Genomic DNA, 19,393 nt, shown 5'->3' with positions numbered 1-19,393 from the left:
ACCAAAAGAGTGGGACAGGGCAGGGCCGGGGGGAGGGGGGACGGTTATATCTGTATTAACGGGACCAAATCCTCTTAGCTTCCTTTACAAAATAAAATAGAAGCTCACTATATTTCTGCCGTGGGGACTTGTGCAAGGGTTGTGAATCAGTGAGGCGGTTTGGTGAGTAATTTTTAGACCCCTTTCCCACAACACTTTCTGGGATTGGGAGGCCTGGGTGGACCTGCCTTGCATTGAATTCCGTTGCTTGGTGAGTCACACCAGAGAGAAGGACCAGAGGTGCCCTCCCACAAATTCAGCAAAATACTGGTGATGCAAAGCTAACATCTATTGAGCATCATTCATGTGCCCAGGACTTGACTCACCTTCTCGGACATGAGGCAGGTGCGTTACCATATTGAGATCTGCAGCATTGGCCCTAATTGTGACCAAACGTGTGCGAGCTCAGGCTCTGCTCTTCCCCACGAACCCTGCTGTGCCTCTCGTGCTTGTCAACAATCTGACATTTTCTCTGGATTTATGATTTAGAGTTTTTAATTCCCTAACCACAATGAACAAATAGTTTTGATAAATTGTATCTTCTAAGCCTTTGCATATTAGTCTCTTTTCTTGAATTAATCACATGTTTCTTGATTGCATAACATCTGCAGGATTCGCTCGGGAGACATCTGTGGGCTGGAGTCTCCACAGACAGCTTCTGGAAAGAGATACGGGCGTGTGGGGGAGGGAAGGGCTCACATAGCCACAGGGTGGGCAGGACGAAGGCACTGTGGATGAGGAAATGATATTTGCTGAGATGTGGAGACAATTGGTAATTCAGTTCAGTTCAGAGAGAGGAGTCAGGAAAAGGCATGATGGGAAATAAGATTGAAAAGCATTGCTTTGGTCAGACTGCGGAGGGTCCTAAGTGCCAGGCAGTGCGTTTGTTTTGTGCTTAAGTGGAAAGGATGCCTTGATACTGAGAGCCACTGGAGCAAGACACAGACTGAGAAACCAGAGAGGGCGATGCATTTGGAGTCTGGGGAGAAAAGGACTGAGCGAGGGAGAGGGATTGGAAATAGAACGGTGTTACAAGGGTAAAGTAGCGTGGGGTCTGGTTGTCCATGGTTGTCTGTGGAGCAGACAAGCCCAGAAGGCCCGACCGAATGAGGCTGGACAGAAGGGAACCGGGAGAGAGCTGGTTCTCGGAGGTCAAGGCATGCTGATAGGCTCACTGTTCGGAGTATGGGGCGTGAGATGACAGTGTGACATCCCACAGAGAAATCCAGCTCGGGATTGGAGAGGCCATTTGGAAATTGGATGAGGGGCAAAGCAGGAGAGCTCTGGGAGTCATCCTTGTCAAGGCGATGGCTACACTGGTGAGTGGGAAAGTCCCGAGGGAGAGGCGGCAGCAGAATGGAGCCAGTGACAGCATGGATTTAGAAGGCACGGGGTGGAAAAGGCAGCAACGAGAGAGCAGCTGAAGAGGCAGGTGAAGAGAAAGCCGAGGAAGGGAGGTGCAGGCAGTGGAGAAAACCACGCCCGGCAGCAGAGGTCAGGGGCAGGACCTACAACCTCGGCGCCGGAGACACTTGGGGCCTGGCCCCTCCTTGTCCTGGGGGCTGTCCTGTGCGTTGTTGGATCTTTAGCAGCATCCTGGTCTCCACCCACTAAATGCCAGGAGCAACCCACCTTCCACTGTGACAGCAAAATATGTCCCCGGACATTGCTAATGTCCCCAGGGGCACCAGTGCTTCCCACTGAGAAACACTGTTCTAGAAGAATCTATCATAATAAAAGCGTAATATGCTAATTAGACCGAATGTCCTTCCCGGATGAAGCCAGGGCTGCAGCCATGGGATCGAGGGCAGCCGCCAGGGCTGCAAGGGAGGATGGAGGCAGCCACAGCTGCGAGGGAGGGATCGAGACGTGTGCGAAGGCCTACTCTTGCATGAATTTTGTGCATCAGGCCTCTAGTAAAGAATCCTATCTAATAAAGAGGAAATATGCTAATTGACCTTCACACCGTTGCAAAGATGGTGGCACCCACAGCCAATAAGGAGGGAATATGCTAATTGAGTGTCCCACCCTCAAAGATGGCAGTGCCCACAGTCACAAGATGGCAGCACTCAGCCCCGCCAGGGCGGCAGGCGCGCGGCAAGGCCCCTCAGCCCCCCTGCTGCCCAGGGTCGGCCCAAGGTGCAGGCAAGCCTTGGATGGCGGCTGCCTAGCCCCCCAGGGCCGCCCGAGGCTCAGGTAACCAGGGCCGGCCGAGGCTTGTGCTGCCAGCAGTGGCTGCAGCAGAGGTGTCACGAGGCATCGCCTTTCCCTGATCGTCGGGCTGCCTCCTGCCCCTGAGGGCTCCTAGACTGTGAGAGGGGGCAGGCCGGGCTGAGGGACACCCTCCTCCCTCTCTCTCTCCAGTGCATGAATTTTCATGCACCGGGCCTCTAGTATAATATAAAAAGAGCAGTTAAGATCATTTGAGTGAATCAGACTACAGAGAAGTGAAGAGAGGGAACGGGAAGCTGCCAGCATCTTGCCTTTGGCCCAGCAGGCCCCATCTCAGGACGGAAGGTAATAAAGTTATGTTGTTTCAGCCACTAAATTCGTGGCACTTGGTTAGAGCACCACTAGGATGATGCCTGAGAGCCCGGCCAGTCCCCTGTCACCGGAGGGCCCTCCTAGTGCCTCAGACCCAGGCTCCTTCCTCCCGCCCGCTGCCTGCTGTGTTGTTAGCCGTGTCTGGAACTCCATTTCCCTGTAAACATGAATCTAAGTGCACCGCTTTTTTTCTAGGTACAAACCCCAATCTAGTGCTTTTCATTGGATTGAAAGTGGAAGTTAGCATACCTGGCCCAAAACAAAAGGCAAAATAAGGGGTGCGGTGCTTTAATAGTATATGAGATGATATTGACATCATTTTTTCTGATTGCTACTTTTATATACAACAAAAACAAACATCGTGGCCACACCAGGGTCTTGAAAATTAAAAGGGTTTGGACAGAAAAAGAATCTTTGTAAAAGGATAATTGTTTTAATGGCTGTCCTGGGGAAAACGCAGAGGAGGGTGAAGCCGTCCCACATTAGCAATTAGGTACATCTGAGGGCTGTAATGACAACTCTGCCCGGAACTGAATGAGCCTGATTGCGGCCACTCGTGCTGGACCGACGCCCTTGCAGCTGTGAAAGGTTGTCCTGCGCTGACAGGCCTCACTGAGTGAGCTCCTCCTGTGTCCTCGTCCCTGCAGCGCGAACCTGTCCAAGGCCGCCTGGGGAGCGCTGGAGAAGAACGGCGCCCAGCTGATGATCCGCTCCTACGAGCTCGGCGTCCTTTTCCTCCCGTCGGCATTTGTAAGTTCACGTTTTAAAATTTTTATTGATTTCAGAGAGGAAGGGAGAGCGGGAGATAGAAACATCAGTGATGAGAGAGAATCATCCATCGGCTGCCTCCTGCACGCCCCACCCTGGGGACCTCCTGGTCCGTAGGTCAACGCTCAGTCACTGAGCCACGTCGGCTGGGCATGAATTGGCTTTTTATGTTTTCTTCCTTAGTCGGGGTGACCTGTCCGAGGTTGGGGCAGGTTCTCACCCACTGCCTGTGCCGATGAGCAGCAGGATCGCTGCTCTCAAGGACTGTATACCTGATTAGAGATCGAAGGTATTGACATTATTTAAATAAATGTTGTGAAACACGACACAACAGAGCATGTGATCTGCCTGAGGGGCTGGGGAAGGCTTCTTTAAGGAGATCACATTGGACCCTGATCTGGAACATGGAGTGTGAGCCTAACCCACCGTCCAGAGAGATGAGGCTTCCAGCCAGAGAGAGCAGTGCGTGTCCTGTGTGAGAGACGGCAAACCTGTGTGCCTGGGAAGGAGCTGGGGTGCGGGCCGGGGGCCATGAGGTGGGTTCCTCCTCGGAAGGACAGTGGCTGGTGGGACACAGTGTCCCCGCAGGCAGGGCGCAGCCATCCGTTTTTTAAGCAGGATTGCTGGTCCCATCGGGTCCATTTCCCGAGAATTTGAATCTTCTAAAACATCTCCAATTATGATTATAATTTATATTCATTGCAGATGTCATCAAAAGCATCTTACTTAAGCCCACTGTTATAAAATTGATTATTACTGAAGTACTGTTGCCACTCTCCCACTGGCCTAGCTCCGTGTGGAAAGCCATCCCGTGCCTTCTCTCTGCACCCATGCCTGTGTAATCACCAGGCTGTCATTCCGACTCTAGTGCTGCTGGACAGTCTGTCCTTTCTGGCGTCCCCGCTGCCCCTGCGTCCAATGCACATTGTCGCCTGCTGCGGTAGCCGCTCCCTCTCCCCTCGGCCTCCACGCGGCCCGGCACCCTGCTGCCAGGATGCTTTGTAGGCACAGATTCGGTCAGGTCGCCCCTCGGCTTCCAATCCTGTGTGACAGAAGCCAGACTCCCCAGCACGGCCTACTTTCCCCTCGTGCCCTGACGCCGGAGCCCTCGGGCCTGGCCTTCCCTCTCACTCCCGGCCCTCCTTGTCCAGCGGTGAGGAACGCCTGGTCTCCTGAGCCGGGCCCACCCGTGCCAGTCGGGGTTCTCGGGGAGCAGCCAGTGGCACACAGAGCCGTGTGAGAAATTCTACATCAGCCCTCGTCTTACCGTGGGTGCTGACAGGAACACAGTGTGCTGTAAGATGAGGCTGTGTTCTTCCTTTAGGTTTCTCACTACAGTACATCCGGACGTGCCTTTTAATGTGTTAGTTACATGTTTGCCGGGTAGACGTACTTAGTACCCCATTTTGTAGTCCTCCTTCTGCCTGGACAACATCTAGAATCTGGTTTCTTGTGTTGAATGAACTCAAAGGGTCTGAAGGCTTTGCTAGAAATAAAAGCTAAAGGTTTATTCAAGAGTCCTCGGGTTCGCAAACTGGAAACAGGCAGAACCCCAGAATGTTCCAAAGAAGAAAGAAAAGTGAAGAGTTTTTATAATGAGTGCATTCTTAGCTCCAGGAGGGGTCCAGGGTGGTTATCAGTCCGATGTCAGGCGTCTGGAGGGTGGATTCCCAGTGGCCTGGGCACCTCCGTTGGCCTAGGCATGTCCGGTGGCCTGCTAGTAGCTGGCAGGTGGTCTGGGTATGAGTCCTCGGGGGGTGACCAGAGGGCTACCTGGCGGTCTGATGCATGTCCAGGCACTGATGCAAGACTGGAAAGTTCACAAGTTCACCTTCCCACGCTTTTAAAGCAAGAATAGAACCGCTTCCTCATGCCTCTGCCTACTTGATTTTAGTAATTTAGCAGCTTGACTACAGTGACTTTATTTTATTTTTTTCGCTCTGTTCCTCGCTTGAGATCAGCCCACCTTTGTGCTTCTCAGGCAGCACTCCACGTCCAAACACCCACGTTTCTGAGTTATCAGCGGCGGCGCTGCTGAGTGTGTCCTTCCCCATCGGCCATCCTGACCATTGTGTTCTGGGAGGCTGACCGGAGGCCAGCGCAGCACACCAAGTTTTCTGTCCAGAACAGCACAGTCCCGAGCACTGCACGGGCAGTCGGTCACGGAGGGAACCTGCCGCTCACCCCTTTCCCACGGCCGCTGTAGGACCTGTCACTCGGGAACCGGTGGCTGTGGCCAGTGGGGCAGCAGTCTGGTCTAAACACTAGTGGGCGGGGAGCCAGCTTTTCATAATAAAGATGCCCTTTGAAACCTCTGGGATTCCTCTGGAAACTGACAAGTCCCTGGTTCACTTTTTTCTGCTTCTCTTAAGTGAATTAATCAGGAAGCACATCATTTCCAGATCAACCCAGCTGGCCGTGGAACGTGGGTCAGCAACTTTCCCTTTGATTAGGAATGCTTGCCAGGACTTTGGGGATTTATGTCAAGGTGTCTGGGACTGTGTACCCAGCGCTTAGCTAGTGTTGCTACATCGTAGGTGCTTAGTAACCTTTATTAACGTAGAGAGTTTATTCTTTTGAGGTTTAATATCAAGGACTTGGTACACCCAGACCCGGGGAAAAGCCCCAAGACTAAAAGTCGACCTCTGTAAGCGGAGGGCAGGGAAAGACCAAAGAAAGAGGCCCGCCGCTCGGTCTGGTGATGAAGAGATTATTAGGGAAACTTACACAGCGGCATGTCTGGGGCAGCTAGACGAAACGGATGCCTGCACCGTTTGGCAGGCCCCGAGGAATTACACGGAAACGGGGGGCAGTCATGGGCACTAGTGCACGGATGCTGCCCGGTACGAAAATTGCTCTACGTGCTTGACCAGTCACGACAGCAACCCGCTCCAGGAACCAGCACGCAGCAGGAGGCTTGGGAGGGGCTGATGGAGGTCGGAACGAACATCATTTACGACCAGACAGCCTCCAAGGGGGTTTTGCAGAAAGCAACCTTCGTCCAGCCCAGATCCAGCTTGGGGGACAGACGGAAGTCGTGTCATGGAACGGTCCCTCCTCCACACCAGTGTGTGCTGTGTCTCGGGTTGTCCCTTTAGTGTAGGTGTATTTAACTTGTAGAGTGGGCTAATTCATTTCTCGCCAGAAAATCTTAATATAGGAAAGATGGGTGATTTCCGGGGTGAGTAGCTGTATTCCAAACCCTAAGGATATATCAGGGAAATACAAGTATTTCTCACTTTGAACTTCCTGCATTTTGTGTTTGGTGAGCACATACCTTGCCTGGTGCTGGCTAGGCCCTGGACTGGAGCCTGCCTAGCACTTTGTGGCTAGAACACCCCCTGCCTCTGGGAATAATGTGCATAATCAGAACTGTTTCCTCCAGACCAAGGTGGCCTGCGCAGCCACCTCCACCCCGTCAGGCCCCGGCTCACTCGCCCCGGAGATGACCGGCTTTCTGTTCTCTGTGATCAGAATTAAAAAGGCTTCAACCAAATGCCCGAGAATTTTCAGTCTTCAAGTCTCTACTTTCTCTTCCCTCTGCTCTGGTTCAACTATTTTATTGACTTTTGTTGCCAAAAATGGCAACATCATTCTAACTGGCTCTGGCTGGAGGAACACGCACCCGCACCCGCCCATGCGTACACGTCCTTAGACTTTGGGTCCGTTGCTTTCCTTCTGCAGGCCTGCCGTCTCACCAGCACTGAGCCCAGGTTGTAGTTACCATTAGCAGTCTCAGCAGCAGCAGGTCAGCAAGTAGGTCAACAGCAGGTGGGGGGCAGAGACCACGATTCAGTCAGAATCCTGGCGTCACGGCCGTGATGATATCATGCGGGTTTGATCTCTAGGAGCTTCTCCTAAGCGCCCAGCTGGACACACTCGGTTGATGACTGTGTCCTGAATTACAGGAAGGACAAGACAGCTACCTCCTGCATCCACTTCCTTGTCCCTGAGTCCATCTTTGGTTAAGTGCCCTCCTTCTAGAAGGTTCCGCTTCCATTACTGCTTTACCCAGGAAAATGCATAGGGATTTACTGCTGGAGGAGGCTCCTCGGACACAACTAAAAATGTCACATCTCTAACCGAGATTTGAGCACATTTCTCGTTCTGTGTGACTGAGCTAAGCTGCTAAACCTAATCCGTCAGTGAGAGCCGGCTCTTTTACTCCCGGAGCTGACGAAGGGAAAAGCCAGCGATTTCTCACGTGTGATGCATGCTTTATAAATGTATTGTCTTAACCGTCATTTTAAGTATCCCTGCCTGGGAGGGTGCCTTCCTCTGTTTCATAAAGCACCGAGCGATACCACTGTGATACATAAATAATGATAATTAGAAGACAGCTTCACGTTGTTTGACATCCAGATTGAAGGGAAAAGTGGTACTTTTTTTATATAGCTGTGATACCCTAGAATTTGGATCAGAAATGGCATTTAAGAAAGAAAAAAAAAAAAGCATATTGCTTCCTGTCTGACATGGATGGCTCAAACCTTCTTGTATATGAGGTCAGATACCATGAAATGGAGCCATCAGATCTCGGTCCAGGCCCCAAGGCCCTTAATCCTTCACCGTGATGCACTTGGAAATCACAGAACTAAGCCCTAAGCCAGGAGCGAAAGAAGAGGGAAGTCGTTTTTGCCTGTAACTCCACAAAGTATTGACTAGGCATTAAATTGGCATCGCTTTTAACTGCTGGCCTCTTTTTAAAAATGTCAAGAGCAAAGGTTTCCAGAATTTGGTTCATCCTGATTTCCTGCCTTAATATCGCCTCTTAAATTTGCAAGGAACTTGACCTTTGCTGTGGTTCCTGGTGGGTGAATATGAGACCTTTAGTTTATTTAGTGGAAGGAACTCAGGACCAAGAATTAGAAAGCCAGGGTTCAACTCCCTGCCTTGCCACATAATAGACTATGTGACCTTTGGTCCCCTACTTAACCCCAAATTTGTTTCCTCCTTTGCAAAATATGAGTAATTACATCACAGGGAACACCCTGAATATATGTGTTATACTGCTTTTTACTTCATGTGCCAGTTATCTTTCTAAATAACTTATCCTCGCCATAGCCATTGAATAGATGAGCACACCGAGGCCCAGAAAGGTTAAGGAACTGACCTAGAGTCACACAGCAATAACGCACACAAGTAAGAGATTGTTAGGATTCTCCTCAGATCCGAATGTCAAAGGTAAGATGTGGGGGAGCCGCTGCGCTGGCTGGGGAGGAGGTGGCCCACAGCCCAGTGCTGAGTGGGAGGACGTGTGGGCGGAGGAGAGCTGCAGGGCCCTTTCCAGGTGTCCTTGGCTCTGCCCCCTTCCTCCTCTGCGCTCATAGGTCATAGAGCTTTATTCGTTGTCCTTCAGTCTCTTTCACATCCATTCCTTTCTGCTCCCACCACCCCACTCCCATCCAAACACATCTCCCCTGCATCTCGGTCTTTGTTAACAATGATGCACTTGTTTCCCGTTCCCATTTGCGACTCCATCTCGAGTTTTCCGGCTCCAGCAAGGCCGGCCCTTCTCCACTCTGAGCCGGTCTGCCTTTCTAGTGGAACTTCTTCCATCAAAACCTTCGGCAGCCCCTGCCCCTGCATCAGCGTCCAGGCCGCTCCCTGTAACCGGGGTCGTAGACACTTTGGGTTGTAAGTGATGGGCAGCCAACTCGACGGCATGAGAGAAAGGCAGGCACAGCGGGCAGGTCCCTTGCTTCAGGCAGGGCTGAAAGCAGGGGTCGGGCCGTGTTATGAGAGTTCGGTTTGAAGGGCATGAGGGCGTCGAGCCGCTCAAGGCTCACCCCTTACTAAAGGAGCTTCCGGCAGAAAGATGGCTCTTCCCTGACACCTCTGACTCGGGCCACATGCCATCCGAGTCCCTGTGGCCAGGGGATGGGCCCAGCTTCCGCCACAGAGGTCCACGCTGCTTCCCATTCCCACCCTTTCCCGACCGGCCCTGGCTTTCCTCTGCAGCGCTCCTCAGCCCCCTCTTCTCTATCAGTTCACGCACAACCCCTGACGTGCCTGTCCTAGGCTGTACCCATGACCAGCCCCCCTGCTAAGCTGTGTGATCACCAGGGCGAAGAACTGTAGTCCGGGCCTTTGGGCTTCTAAGATGTTAGCGCTGTTTGATATGTGGGCACTTAGGTATGGAGGGTGGACATGCTCGGATGAGTGGACAGAAGGAATGAGAGGCCTGCAAACAAAGCGCCAGGGTGATCCTGGAAGGGAGCCAGGAGGTGTGATCAGCGCGTGGCGGCGCCGGGAGAACACAGCCAGGGCCTCAGGCACCGCTCTCCTGCGGGTACATACACTGGTGCCACACCGAACCGTAACTCACGCCCTGATTAAGATCCGAAATGACTACCCGATTTTCACGTTCTTGGGATAAACCTTCCATTTCCATTTTGGTGGGTCTCGGGGAGTGTTCACTTTCATATTCCTATCACGTTACATTGGACCGCTTTCCTTGCACATGGAAGCAACTTTTATCTCTTGCACCAGCGCGAGCAGCCTGTTACTATAGCAATGTTGAAAGTGTTTTGAGATATTTTTATACGGCATCTTCTAAACACTCACTGCAAACCGTACGCAGCGGTTCCTTGAAATGGGCTGTAATATCCAAAATTGTTTTTTCTTGTGTCTTTATATCCTTTATTAAACTTTTGCAAGCTTGGCTATAATTTAATATCTGAGATTTGGCCCTGTCTTATTTTTAGGAAAGAGTCATTTGAGGTGGGGGGTGTAAATGCCTTTGGCCTATCAAACATGGTAAATAGCTCTGAGATCACTTGAATGGTGTTGTGAGCGCCCCAAAGCCATGGTTGCTTCTTGAGGTCTGGCTTTTTCAGGGAATGGGGAGCCATCATTGATTCCTCTATGTCTTCAGGGCCTGGACAGCTTCAGGGTGAAGCATAAATTCTTCTCGGGCAGCCAGGAGCCAGCAGCGTCCTTCCCTGTGCCGTACGACCTGCCTCCGGAACTGTACGGAAGCAAAGGTGAGGCACGGGTGAAGGGGACCTGGGTGTGGGGACCAGCAGAAACAGTGTCAGGAGGAGCCTGGTCTCCGAGAGGCTGGCTCGGGGAACACCTGGAAGCACGGGGTGTGGAGGCCCCGCTGCTGCCTGACTGGGGCCCCTGGACCCTAGTTCTCTGCACTCATCGTTATTGGGGACCACAAAGCTGTCATTAGGGGGGGCCTTACATATTTTTTACTATTTCCCAAAAACTGGGTGAGAAAGGTGACATTGTTTACGATTTTTGCAAATCTCTTTTCTACCCGGGTCCATGGCAGGCAGCTGGATTCCCACAGCTGATGTGTGGTGTATGCCACACATCACAGAGCCTCTGGGCACTCAGGAGGCAGGGAGGGGCAAGTGATGGCTTAGCCCTTTGCACTCGCTTGCTTTTTTCTCAATTCCTGCTACCGATGCTAACCATGTTGAGTCACACTCGACATCCGAGTACAAAAGGTTAATGTGATGATGAAATAGTAGTCCACCCCTCAGGCCACACTGTGAAAACTGCTGCCCTAGACTCGACTGTCTCAAGAGCAGTGACCATGTGTTTCTCACAATGAAAGGTCAGTGGGAGGCTGGCCCAGGGTCATGGTGTTGCTGGCAGGCGGGCGCAGGGGGCACCGCCTCTGACCCAGCCGCACAGGCTGCAGTTACGCTTGCCTCAGCCACTGAATGTCCGTCTTTGAGGTGAGTTCACACAGGGGGAGGCGTAGGATCAGGTGGGGGAGGAACAAACTTGCCTCTACCCTGAAGTTCTTCCGGCTGCTCTAACAGTGAAATGGGCATGAGACAGATTAGGGAGGGTAACAGCCTAAGGCTGGTGCAGGGCAGTCTGCAAACCTGCCAGCCAGCAGACCTGGACTGGGCTGGGAATCCCTCCTCCTCTGGCTGGGCCGCGCCTGGCCTGTCTTTCTCCCTTTCTCTGCTCTTCCTGTTCCTTTCATTTGTGTGTGTGTTTGACCTGAGTGCTCCTGAATAAGCATTTAGAGAGGGGGCGGCTGGGCTGGCTGTGATTGCCTTCGGTTGAGGTCTGGCCTTGGGCCTGTACTCCCCACCGCAGCCCTTGGCTGGACTTCTACCTCCTCCCTTTAATCCAGATTTCCAAAGCACTTGGAAAGCAAGAATGAAAGCGGTAGAGGAGCCTTAAAAATAACCCGAGGTCCCTTCCATTCCCAATAGGAAAAGCATTCCAAGAAAGGAAAGTTTGAGGGAGGCATTGTCTTAGAGTAATGAGACATCCTCTGTCTGGACAGCATTCCCAGCAAGGAGAATGCTTCCCATCGTTCCGCTGAGTTTTCTCCTTTTACGCATTTCCTTGGAAAGATACATACACGAGGCTGGAGCATTTTATTGTTCATCACTGCTATGTTACCTTCCACACTGCTTACGGGCATGTCGAGTAATGCCAGGGATGCAGATATCAACACTTCACATACAGCCAACGTTCAAAGGAGTCATATGCCTATTATAAAAAGGCAGTTTAGTCCTCTCGGTGTTTTCAGTGGTTAGAGCATCGGCCTGCACACTGAAGGGTCACAGGTTCCATTCCTGGTCAAGGGCACCTACCTGGGTTGCAGGTGCACTCCATGCCCCTGGTCGGGGCGCTCGGGGTGCGTGCAGGAGGCAACTAGTCACTCTCTCTCTTTTTCTCTTTCTCTTATCAATGTTTTTCTCTCCCCCTACCTCCCTTCCACTCTCTCTGAAAAGCAATGGAAAAAATATCCTCAGGTGAGGATTAACCAAAATAAAATAGAATAAAGAAATAAAAATAAAAAGGCATTTTACTAAAACTTGGAAAAGTGAGTGGCTAAGAACATTTCAAAAGCACTTCATTTGAAAAAGTGATTTTCGAACCACTAACACATAATATGATCTTGTTGAATCAGAAGACTGTACAAAAAATCTTAGCAATGACATGCATAGCTCTGAACAAATCACAGTTCATTACGAGAGACCAGCAAACCAAGAAACTGACCAAGTAAAGGAAAGCAAAAGTGCAGACTGGGCTACGGGTGTACCTTGCTTCATGCAGTGCCTGCCGCTCACTCCTCTCCTCCGTGTGCACACACCGTCGGGCGCTCGGAGTATGTCAGTGAGTGAGACCGACACCAGTCCTTGCCCTCGCCAAGTTTACAATTTCCTGTTAACTTACCCTTAACCAAACTCATTTTACTAATAGGCGTTGTATTCTTTTTTTTTTTTTTTAATATATTTTATTGACTTTTTTACAGAGAGGAAGGGAGAGGGATAGAGAGTTAGAAACATCGATGGGAGAGAAACATCCATCAGCTGCCTCCTGCACACCCCCTACTGGGGATATGCCCGCAACCAAGGTACATGCCCTTGACCGGAATTGAACCTGGGACCCTTGAGTCCGCAGGCCGACGCTCTATCCACTGAGCCACACCGGTCAGGGCTAGGCGTTGTATTCTTAAAAGAAAACGTACCAAGCAAAATCACTAACATTTAAAGTTTAACCTAATTGTTCCTATATGTCCCCCTTGCTGGGTGACCCTAAGCCTGATGATAAAGTGAAATAGAGGGGTGTGTGATCTCTCCTCAGCGCCCTACCAAAGGCATATCCGCTCTGTACTCCCTTTTTACCTTTTATTCTTCTTATTATCTGATATATTACTGAGAACAACGAGGTAAGGTTAGGTAAGGCCTATCTTTGTGGATTTAAAGAATAAGTAGTTATGTGAAGTTTAAGAAGTAAGCATACAGCCCTAGCTGGCTTGGCTCAGTGGATAGAGCGTCGGCCTGTGGACTAAAGGGTCCCAGGTTCGATTCTGGCCAAGGGCACATACCTGGGTTGTGGGCTCGATCCCCCGCAGTGGGGGGCATGCAAGAGGCAGTCGATCTATGATTCTCATCATTGATGTTTCTATCTCTCTCTCTGTCCCTCTTCCTTCCTCTGAAATCAATAAAAATATATTTAAATTAAAAAAAAAGTAAGCATACAGGGCTTGGAAGGCTTTAGTTATATTTTATTTATTGTGTTGTCTGTTGCTTTTTAAAAATGCACATGGCATCTATATGGATTATTTTCTTTCAAATTTTTACATAATTTCAGATTTACAGAAAGTTACAAGAAAAAGTACAAATAATTCCTGCATAGTCGTCACAGGTTGCCCAGTGTCAGTATTTATCACATTTGCATCATTCCTCCCCCCTTTCCCTCATGTTAACTTTTTTCTGAGCCATGGGAGAGGAAGTTGCAAGCATGATGTCCCTTTTTTCCTAAATACTTCACTATATATTTTCTAAAACGAGACATCCTCTTACATAACCACAGTACTGGGAAGTGGACATTTTCTCCTGGTCCCTCTTAGTTCTTCTGGCTGGCCGAATAACTAAAATGACATGAGACAGTTTAACAGGAGAAGGTGATGAAATTTAATTGCATGTGTACATAAGGGGCTCTATGTAAGTAGAGACCAAGGGCAGGCAAACCAGGCAGGTGAGGCCTCTATTCTGTGTGGAGCTCAGGAGTAGGGGGGTTGTGGTTTGGGACTTCAGACGGGGAAACGGCAGTTCACATGGAGATAAAGCAAATGTTTGGGCGTTCTTTAACAAGGAGACTTTGATCAGTGCCCTTGCTGAATCCCTCCCCGTCTATCACACTACATTACACTGTAGGGTCTGTGATGCTATCTCCCTTCCTGGGGCAGGTCCTCTGTCTAAATTCTTTCAGGCAGTTGGAGGGAAGGTCAGAGGTTTTTCCTGAATCTTTTGTTTCTTAAAAATAACCAACTTAAAATCAATATCCCAAAAGGCATATTTTGAAGTGGCAAACTTTGCTCGCCTCAGTTTAATTTTAAGTAAGTTCTTGCATTTAGATTTTATGGGAATAAATTTCAGTCTAGACCTATCAGAATTATTGCTAAATAGTAGAGTCCAGATTCATAAAGTATTTTTTAAAAATATATTCTATTGATTTTTTTACAGAGAGGAAGGGAGAGGGATAGAGAGTTAGAAACATTGATCAGCTGCCTCCTGCACACTCCCCACTGGGCATGTGCCCGCAACCGAGGCACATGCCCCTGACCGGAATCGAACCCGGGACCCTTGAGTCTGCAGGCCGACGCTCTATCCACTGAGCCAAACCGGTCAGGGCCATAAAGTATTTTTATGAGGGAAACAGAAATTTGAGCGCTTAAAATCATTGTTGATATGTTTCATTTTGATTTTTAACGACCTGTTTTTGGAAGATCTTTAGAAATGAGGCTTTTTTTTTTTAATGAGGCAGCCAAAAGTTTCTTAGATATGTTTTTGGTCATCTCCTTTAAGAAGATCTATTTTTGTTTCATTGCACAAACAGAAGGCTGAAACTAAACTTTCAGCTTAGCTTTTAAAATGACTTTGTAATCAGAAAGTTTAAGGAAATCTAGACTTACCAAAGTAAAAAAAGAGTCATTTATCAGATGATCTTGAAGTGAGTAAGTTCTTGGTAAGGCCAAAGTGAGAGGCAACAAGTGTTTATTTGGATACAGAAGAATAGCTGTTCCGAAGCACTGATTCAGGCAGAAATCCAAAAAGTGTTCCCAGTAGGCGGTGGCAAGTTTTCATGAGAAATGAAAGGGGAACAGGTTCATCAGTGGAAGGAAGGAGGTTCTATGGGTGTTAATGAGCTTAAGAAGGAATTTCCACAGGTGCAAGTAAGCTAACATCGCGATGCTAATTCTTCGTTGTTGTTGTTTCCATTGATTTTTAGAGACAGTGCGAGGAAGGGAGGGGGAGAGAGAGAAACATCTGTGTGAGAGGGACACATAGCCTCCTGCCTCCCACATGCGCCCAGCCAGGGGCCTGGGATCAACCCAGGGACGTGCCCTTGACTGGGACTCGAACCTGTGACCCCTCCGTGTGCAGGCGGGTGCTCCAGCCACTGAGCTACACCGGTGCACAGAGCATGACCTAATTCTAAAGAATGTCTTTAATTTTCAGTCTTCTAGTCGTAATGTCTGCTTTCCTGTTAGTTTTGCAAATGATGGTTTGGAGTATGAGGCTGTTTTAGCCCAGTCCAAAGGTTATTTTGCCCAGTTTTCAAGTTCCCCTGCAAAGAAGACAGTGGGAGATGTGCAGGGTGTTCAAGCCTGGGGGTAACTGAGAGAGAGAGTCTTGTCCTTCACCCCAAGAGCCGTTTCTTGGAGGATTAGAGGAGGGAGAGCTTATCACCCAGCCAAATGGAGCAGGATCTCGTACTTTACTTCGGTTTGTCTGGTTGTTAAAGAACCTATTAGGGCTTACACAGCATATAGGATAATGACAGTCCTCACCCACTATGAGTTTAGGATGGTGGTAATTATAATGGTAACTACAATAGCAGCTAGTAATCTTTAAGTGCTTATTATGTGCCAGGAACTGCTGTTCAGCACTTGGCATGAATTAATTCATTGAGTGCTCACTACACTGATACAGCTACTACCGATGAGGAGCCCTAACCCTAACCCCACGAACTCCAGTTAACCCAGCCAAGGCCTCCTGGGCAGTCTGGTTCCTGCGTCCATGCCCCCTTTGCCTGTACACTGTAGCACCTCCCCTTGGAGGGCGAAGTTGGAGAGTTTCAAAGAGGTGGAAGGTGCACCAGTCCCTGACCACAGGTGAGATGGGATAGGAATTCACACAGAGAGCCCCATAGCCATCCCCTCACCCAGCCTCCTGCCGTGTCCTCAGTGTGGGCCTCCTCATGTCTCGCCTACACTGTGTGGCTTGTCACCTCCCTGGCTCTGGCCTCCTCCCGCTGGGCCATCTACCCCCCCACCCCCCTCCCGCCATGCACACCTGATTTTGCCATGCTCCGGTTTTAAATCCTCCCATCATATCCAGAAAAAGGACAGCTTCCCATCTCTTTTAGCCTGGGATCCCAGACAAGATCACCTTTTTTTTAATCCTCACCTGAGGATATTTTTCCATTGATTTTCAGAGGGAAAGACAGAGAGAAACAGGGATGTAAGAGAAGCGCATAGATTGGTTGCCTCCTGCAGGAGCCCTGACCAGGACCTGGGCCAGGGAGGAGCCTGCAGCCGAGATATGTGCCCTTAACCAGAATCGAACCCAGAACCCTTTGGTCCGCAGGCAGCACTCTATCCACTGAGCCACACTGGCTACGACAAGATCACCTTCTGAACTTGATAAAATGCATGTCACCAGGACCCAGCCTGGGGGAGAGGGGGATTGAAACAAGCTTTCTGGGGGTGAGTGATTCTCACATCAGCCGGGTTAGGGAACTTCCCAGCAAAATCCCAGCACCATGGATGCCTGCTCGTCCCTCTGCCCATCAGACTGGAAACTGGGTGGGCCTCAGCTTTGTCTAGCAGAGAACTTGCTATCTACCCGGAACTTGGCAATATCTCAGATACACACATGACTGGATCACGAGGCAAGTTATCTTGATGAGATAGACAGTTGAGGCGGGTTGCTGATTAATGCTGATTTCCAGTAGTGATGGGTGAAAAGAAAGAATCCCCCCCCCCCCCTTTTCACCTCTCCTGGTGGCCTTTTCTGTGGCTTTCCCCCAAGGTAGTGACAGCCTGTAGGTGCAGATGGCTGCTCACTTACAAAGCGGAGCGTCGGGATTTCACGGACAGGGCCGCTGGAGGTTGGCTAATTTGGGGGAGGAGGAAATGCAGTGGTGGTCCTGACCCTCCTGGCTACTGGCAGGTGTTGGCTCACAAATCCTGCATTGGTGAGGAATCTCTGACACCTGCTCAGGTAGCAAGAATCTGGTGGCAGCCAACAGCATTTGCAGGGAAAGACTGGTACTTCAGAGAAGTCCAGCTGCAGAAGACGGGGCTCTGAGGGAAGAGGGCGGCGTTTGGTGAGGCCAGTGAGTGGTGGGGAGTCTGGCTCCAGCCCCGCCAGTCCCTCGCCTTTTATGAAACTGGCATGTGACACGGGCTCTCTCACAAGCTTGGTAATTAGCAAAAAGTGTGTGGTTTCATGCTTTCAAACCATCTCAAGGCCAGGGGCAAGAGAACAGGGATCTGATAACTTGTTGCCATCTCTGGCATTTTTTTCCTGCTGTTTGTTTTTTGTTTTTTAATAATATTTTAATTGATTTTAGAGAGAGGAAGGGGGAGGGAGAAAGACTGACTTATTGTTCCACTTATTCGTGCATTCATTGTTTGATTCCTGTATGTGCCCTGAACGGGGATCAAACCCACAACCTTGGTGTATCAGGACGATGCTCTAACCAACTGAGCTATCCACCAGGGCTTTCCTGCTGTTTAACTGCTCGCTCTGCGATTACTCAACACAGTGCGGCTGGAAGGAGAGCAGCGGGTACCATCGTTTGCCAGGCGGCCCGAGCTACCATCTGTGTCTCGGGAAAGAGGGGAAGGCTGTTGGCAGGGCAGAGCAGGTTTCAGGGGCCGGTCCGTCTCTGCAGGCCTGCTCAGCGGCCAGTTCACTATCAGCACGCCGATTGTTCTCTCACACTCACCAGAACAGTCATGGCAGGCCTTATTTTTAGTCCTTACATTGTATTTACTTCCTGTCTGGATCCTTGCAGTTCCTTGAAATGGTTTGACTCAGGCAGTAGTGATATGTGCACACAGGGAGTGTTCAGATTTTTTCCATTTCTGACACATCAGTTCCCAGGGAGGAAGAAAAGTTCACGTCTGTTGAGCATCTGTAACACTCACAGGTGTTCTGTCATTCACGCTCCACAACCATCTCCCGAGGTTGCTGAAGTTACCAGGTCCCATTTCACAGATGAGGAACCCGAGGCCAAATTCCAGATGCTTCCAGGCGTGCAAAGGAGGGCGAAGCGGGACTTGAACAGGTGTTAGGTGCTCTCTCTGCTGGACACTGTCCTGCACACCACACGGATTTGTCTCATTGAACCTCACGACAGCCCCACGACGGAGGTACTGATAGGGAAACTGAGGCTTGGAGAGGTAAAGCGACTTGTCAGTGTAAGTGGCAACCAGAATGCACCTGGCTTCCTGCTTCTGTGTTCACTGGCCCAAGTCTTAACCCGAACCTTCACTAAAAACCATTCTCTGAAATGGGCTAAGGTCGGGGGTTGGTTCAAAAAAGGTTCTTTGCGATTCAGACACTGCAGCACGTGAGTGATTTTATCCGAGCTGGTGCGTGGATTCTCGGTAATCCTAGTCAAATAAGTATTATACCAATGTGATGTGTTTTTCTCCCCCAGATCGGCCATGGATTTGGAACATTCCTTATGTCAAAGCCCCAGACACACACGGGAACATGTGGGTCCCGTCCTGAGGGGTGAAGCTCTGTGAACCTTGAGTGTAAGACGTGAAGCCCCAAACACTGGAGTCCTTGTTGGTACTGGGTGTTCACGTCCCTCAAAGTGTCTCTGCACCCCTGGGAACTCGGCAGAGGTCACTCGTGGAACATGGATGTTGGTCATAGTTGTAGTAGTCATTGTTAACATTTTCACTAAAAAAAAAAAGGTTCTATTTTCTTAATTCCCTTTTCTATGCTGCACTTTGGAATGAGGGCTATTAAACGTCACAGTGTGAAAAGAATATACAGATATGAAGTTCTCCTGGCAGTGACTGGAACCTCGCGATGGTGTCAGCCCTTCGGAATCCAGGGTTGACTGTGTGTGTTGGGTGCTCTTGGGAAAGGTGCTTTCCCACCCAGCCCTCTCTCCGCCTCCGGAGTGTCTTGGGGTTGTGGGCCCGAGTCTGCAGATTCCAGGCCTGACGCTGAGGCTGGTGGGCTGCCCTGCAGACCCGTGAGCCATGTGGCCCCCAGCCCAGCAGTTTCCGGAGGCTGTCCGTCCTCCCAGCACCAGACCAGCCACTCACTGCCTGCAACGGGCTTCACTGGCTGGGGCCACCTGCCGTCTCCTCACCCATTCCCCAAGCTGCGTGGATGTCTTTTCCATCCATCCCCCAAGATTCCTGGCAAAGACGCCTCACAAATCATACGAAAGCACACAAGTATTTTACTTGGAAGAAATCCCAAAAGGTGACCCAATTGGGTGCCTTCAAATCACAGGTGAAACTGGGGCCCAGAAAGGTTCAGGATGTCCTCCTGGTCTCACAGCTGGCTCCCAGTCT

At 50.2% G+C, this 19,393-nt stretch overlaps 1 protein-coding gene across 1 annotated transcript in view; it reads left to right on the top strand.

Moving 5' to 3' along the window:
- TDP1 (tyrosyl-DNA phosphodiesterase 1) overlaps window positions 1-18,859 on the top strand; it is a 54,253-nt gene extending 35,394 nt beyond the window's left edge. Inside the window, exons 14-16 of the mRNA XM_028155888.2 lie at window positions 3,231-3,333; window positions 10,226-10,334; window positions 18,514-18,859. Coding sequence (XP_028011689.2) covers window positions 3,231-3,333; window positions 10,226-10,334; window positions 18,514-18,587 — 286 coding nt within the window. The 3' untranslated portion in view covers window positions 18,588-18,859. The remainder of the gene's footprint in view (window positions 1-3,230; window positions 3,334-10,225; window positions 10,335-18,513) is intronic.
- The last annotated feature ends 534 nt before the right edge of the window (window positions 18,860-19,393 follow it).

This window comes from Eptesicus fuscus, chromosome 5 (genome assembly GCF_027574615.1).
Source record: "Eptesicus fuscus isolate TK198812 chromosome 5, DD_ASM_mEF_20220401, whole genome shotgun sequence".
Classification (NCBI taxonomy): Eukaryota; Metazoa; Chordata; class Mammalia; order Chiroptera; family Vespertilionidae; genus Eptesicus; species Eptesicus fuscus.
Note: the sequence above shows the minus strand (reverse complement) of the source record. Positions and strands in the feature narration are given on the sequence as shown.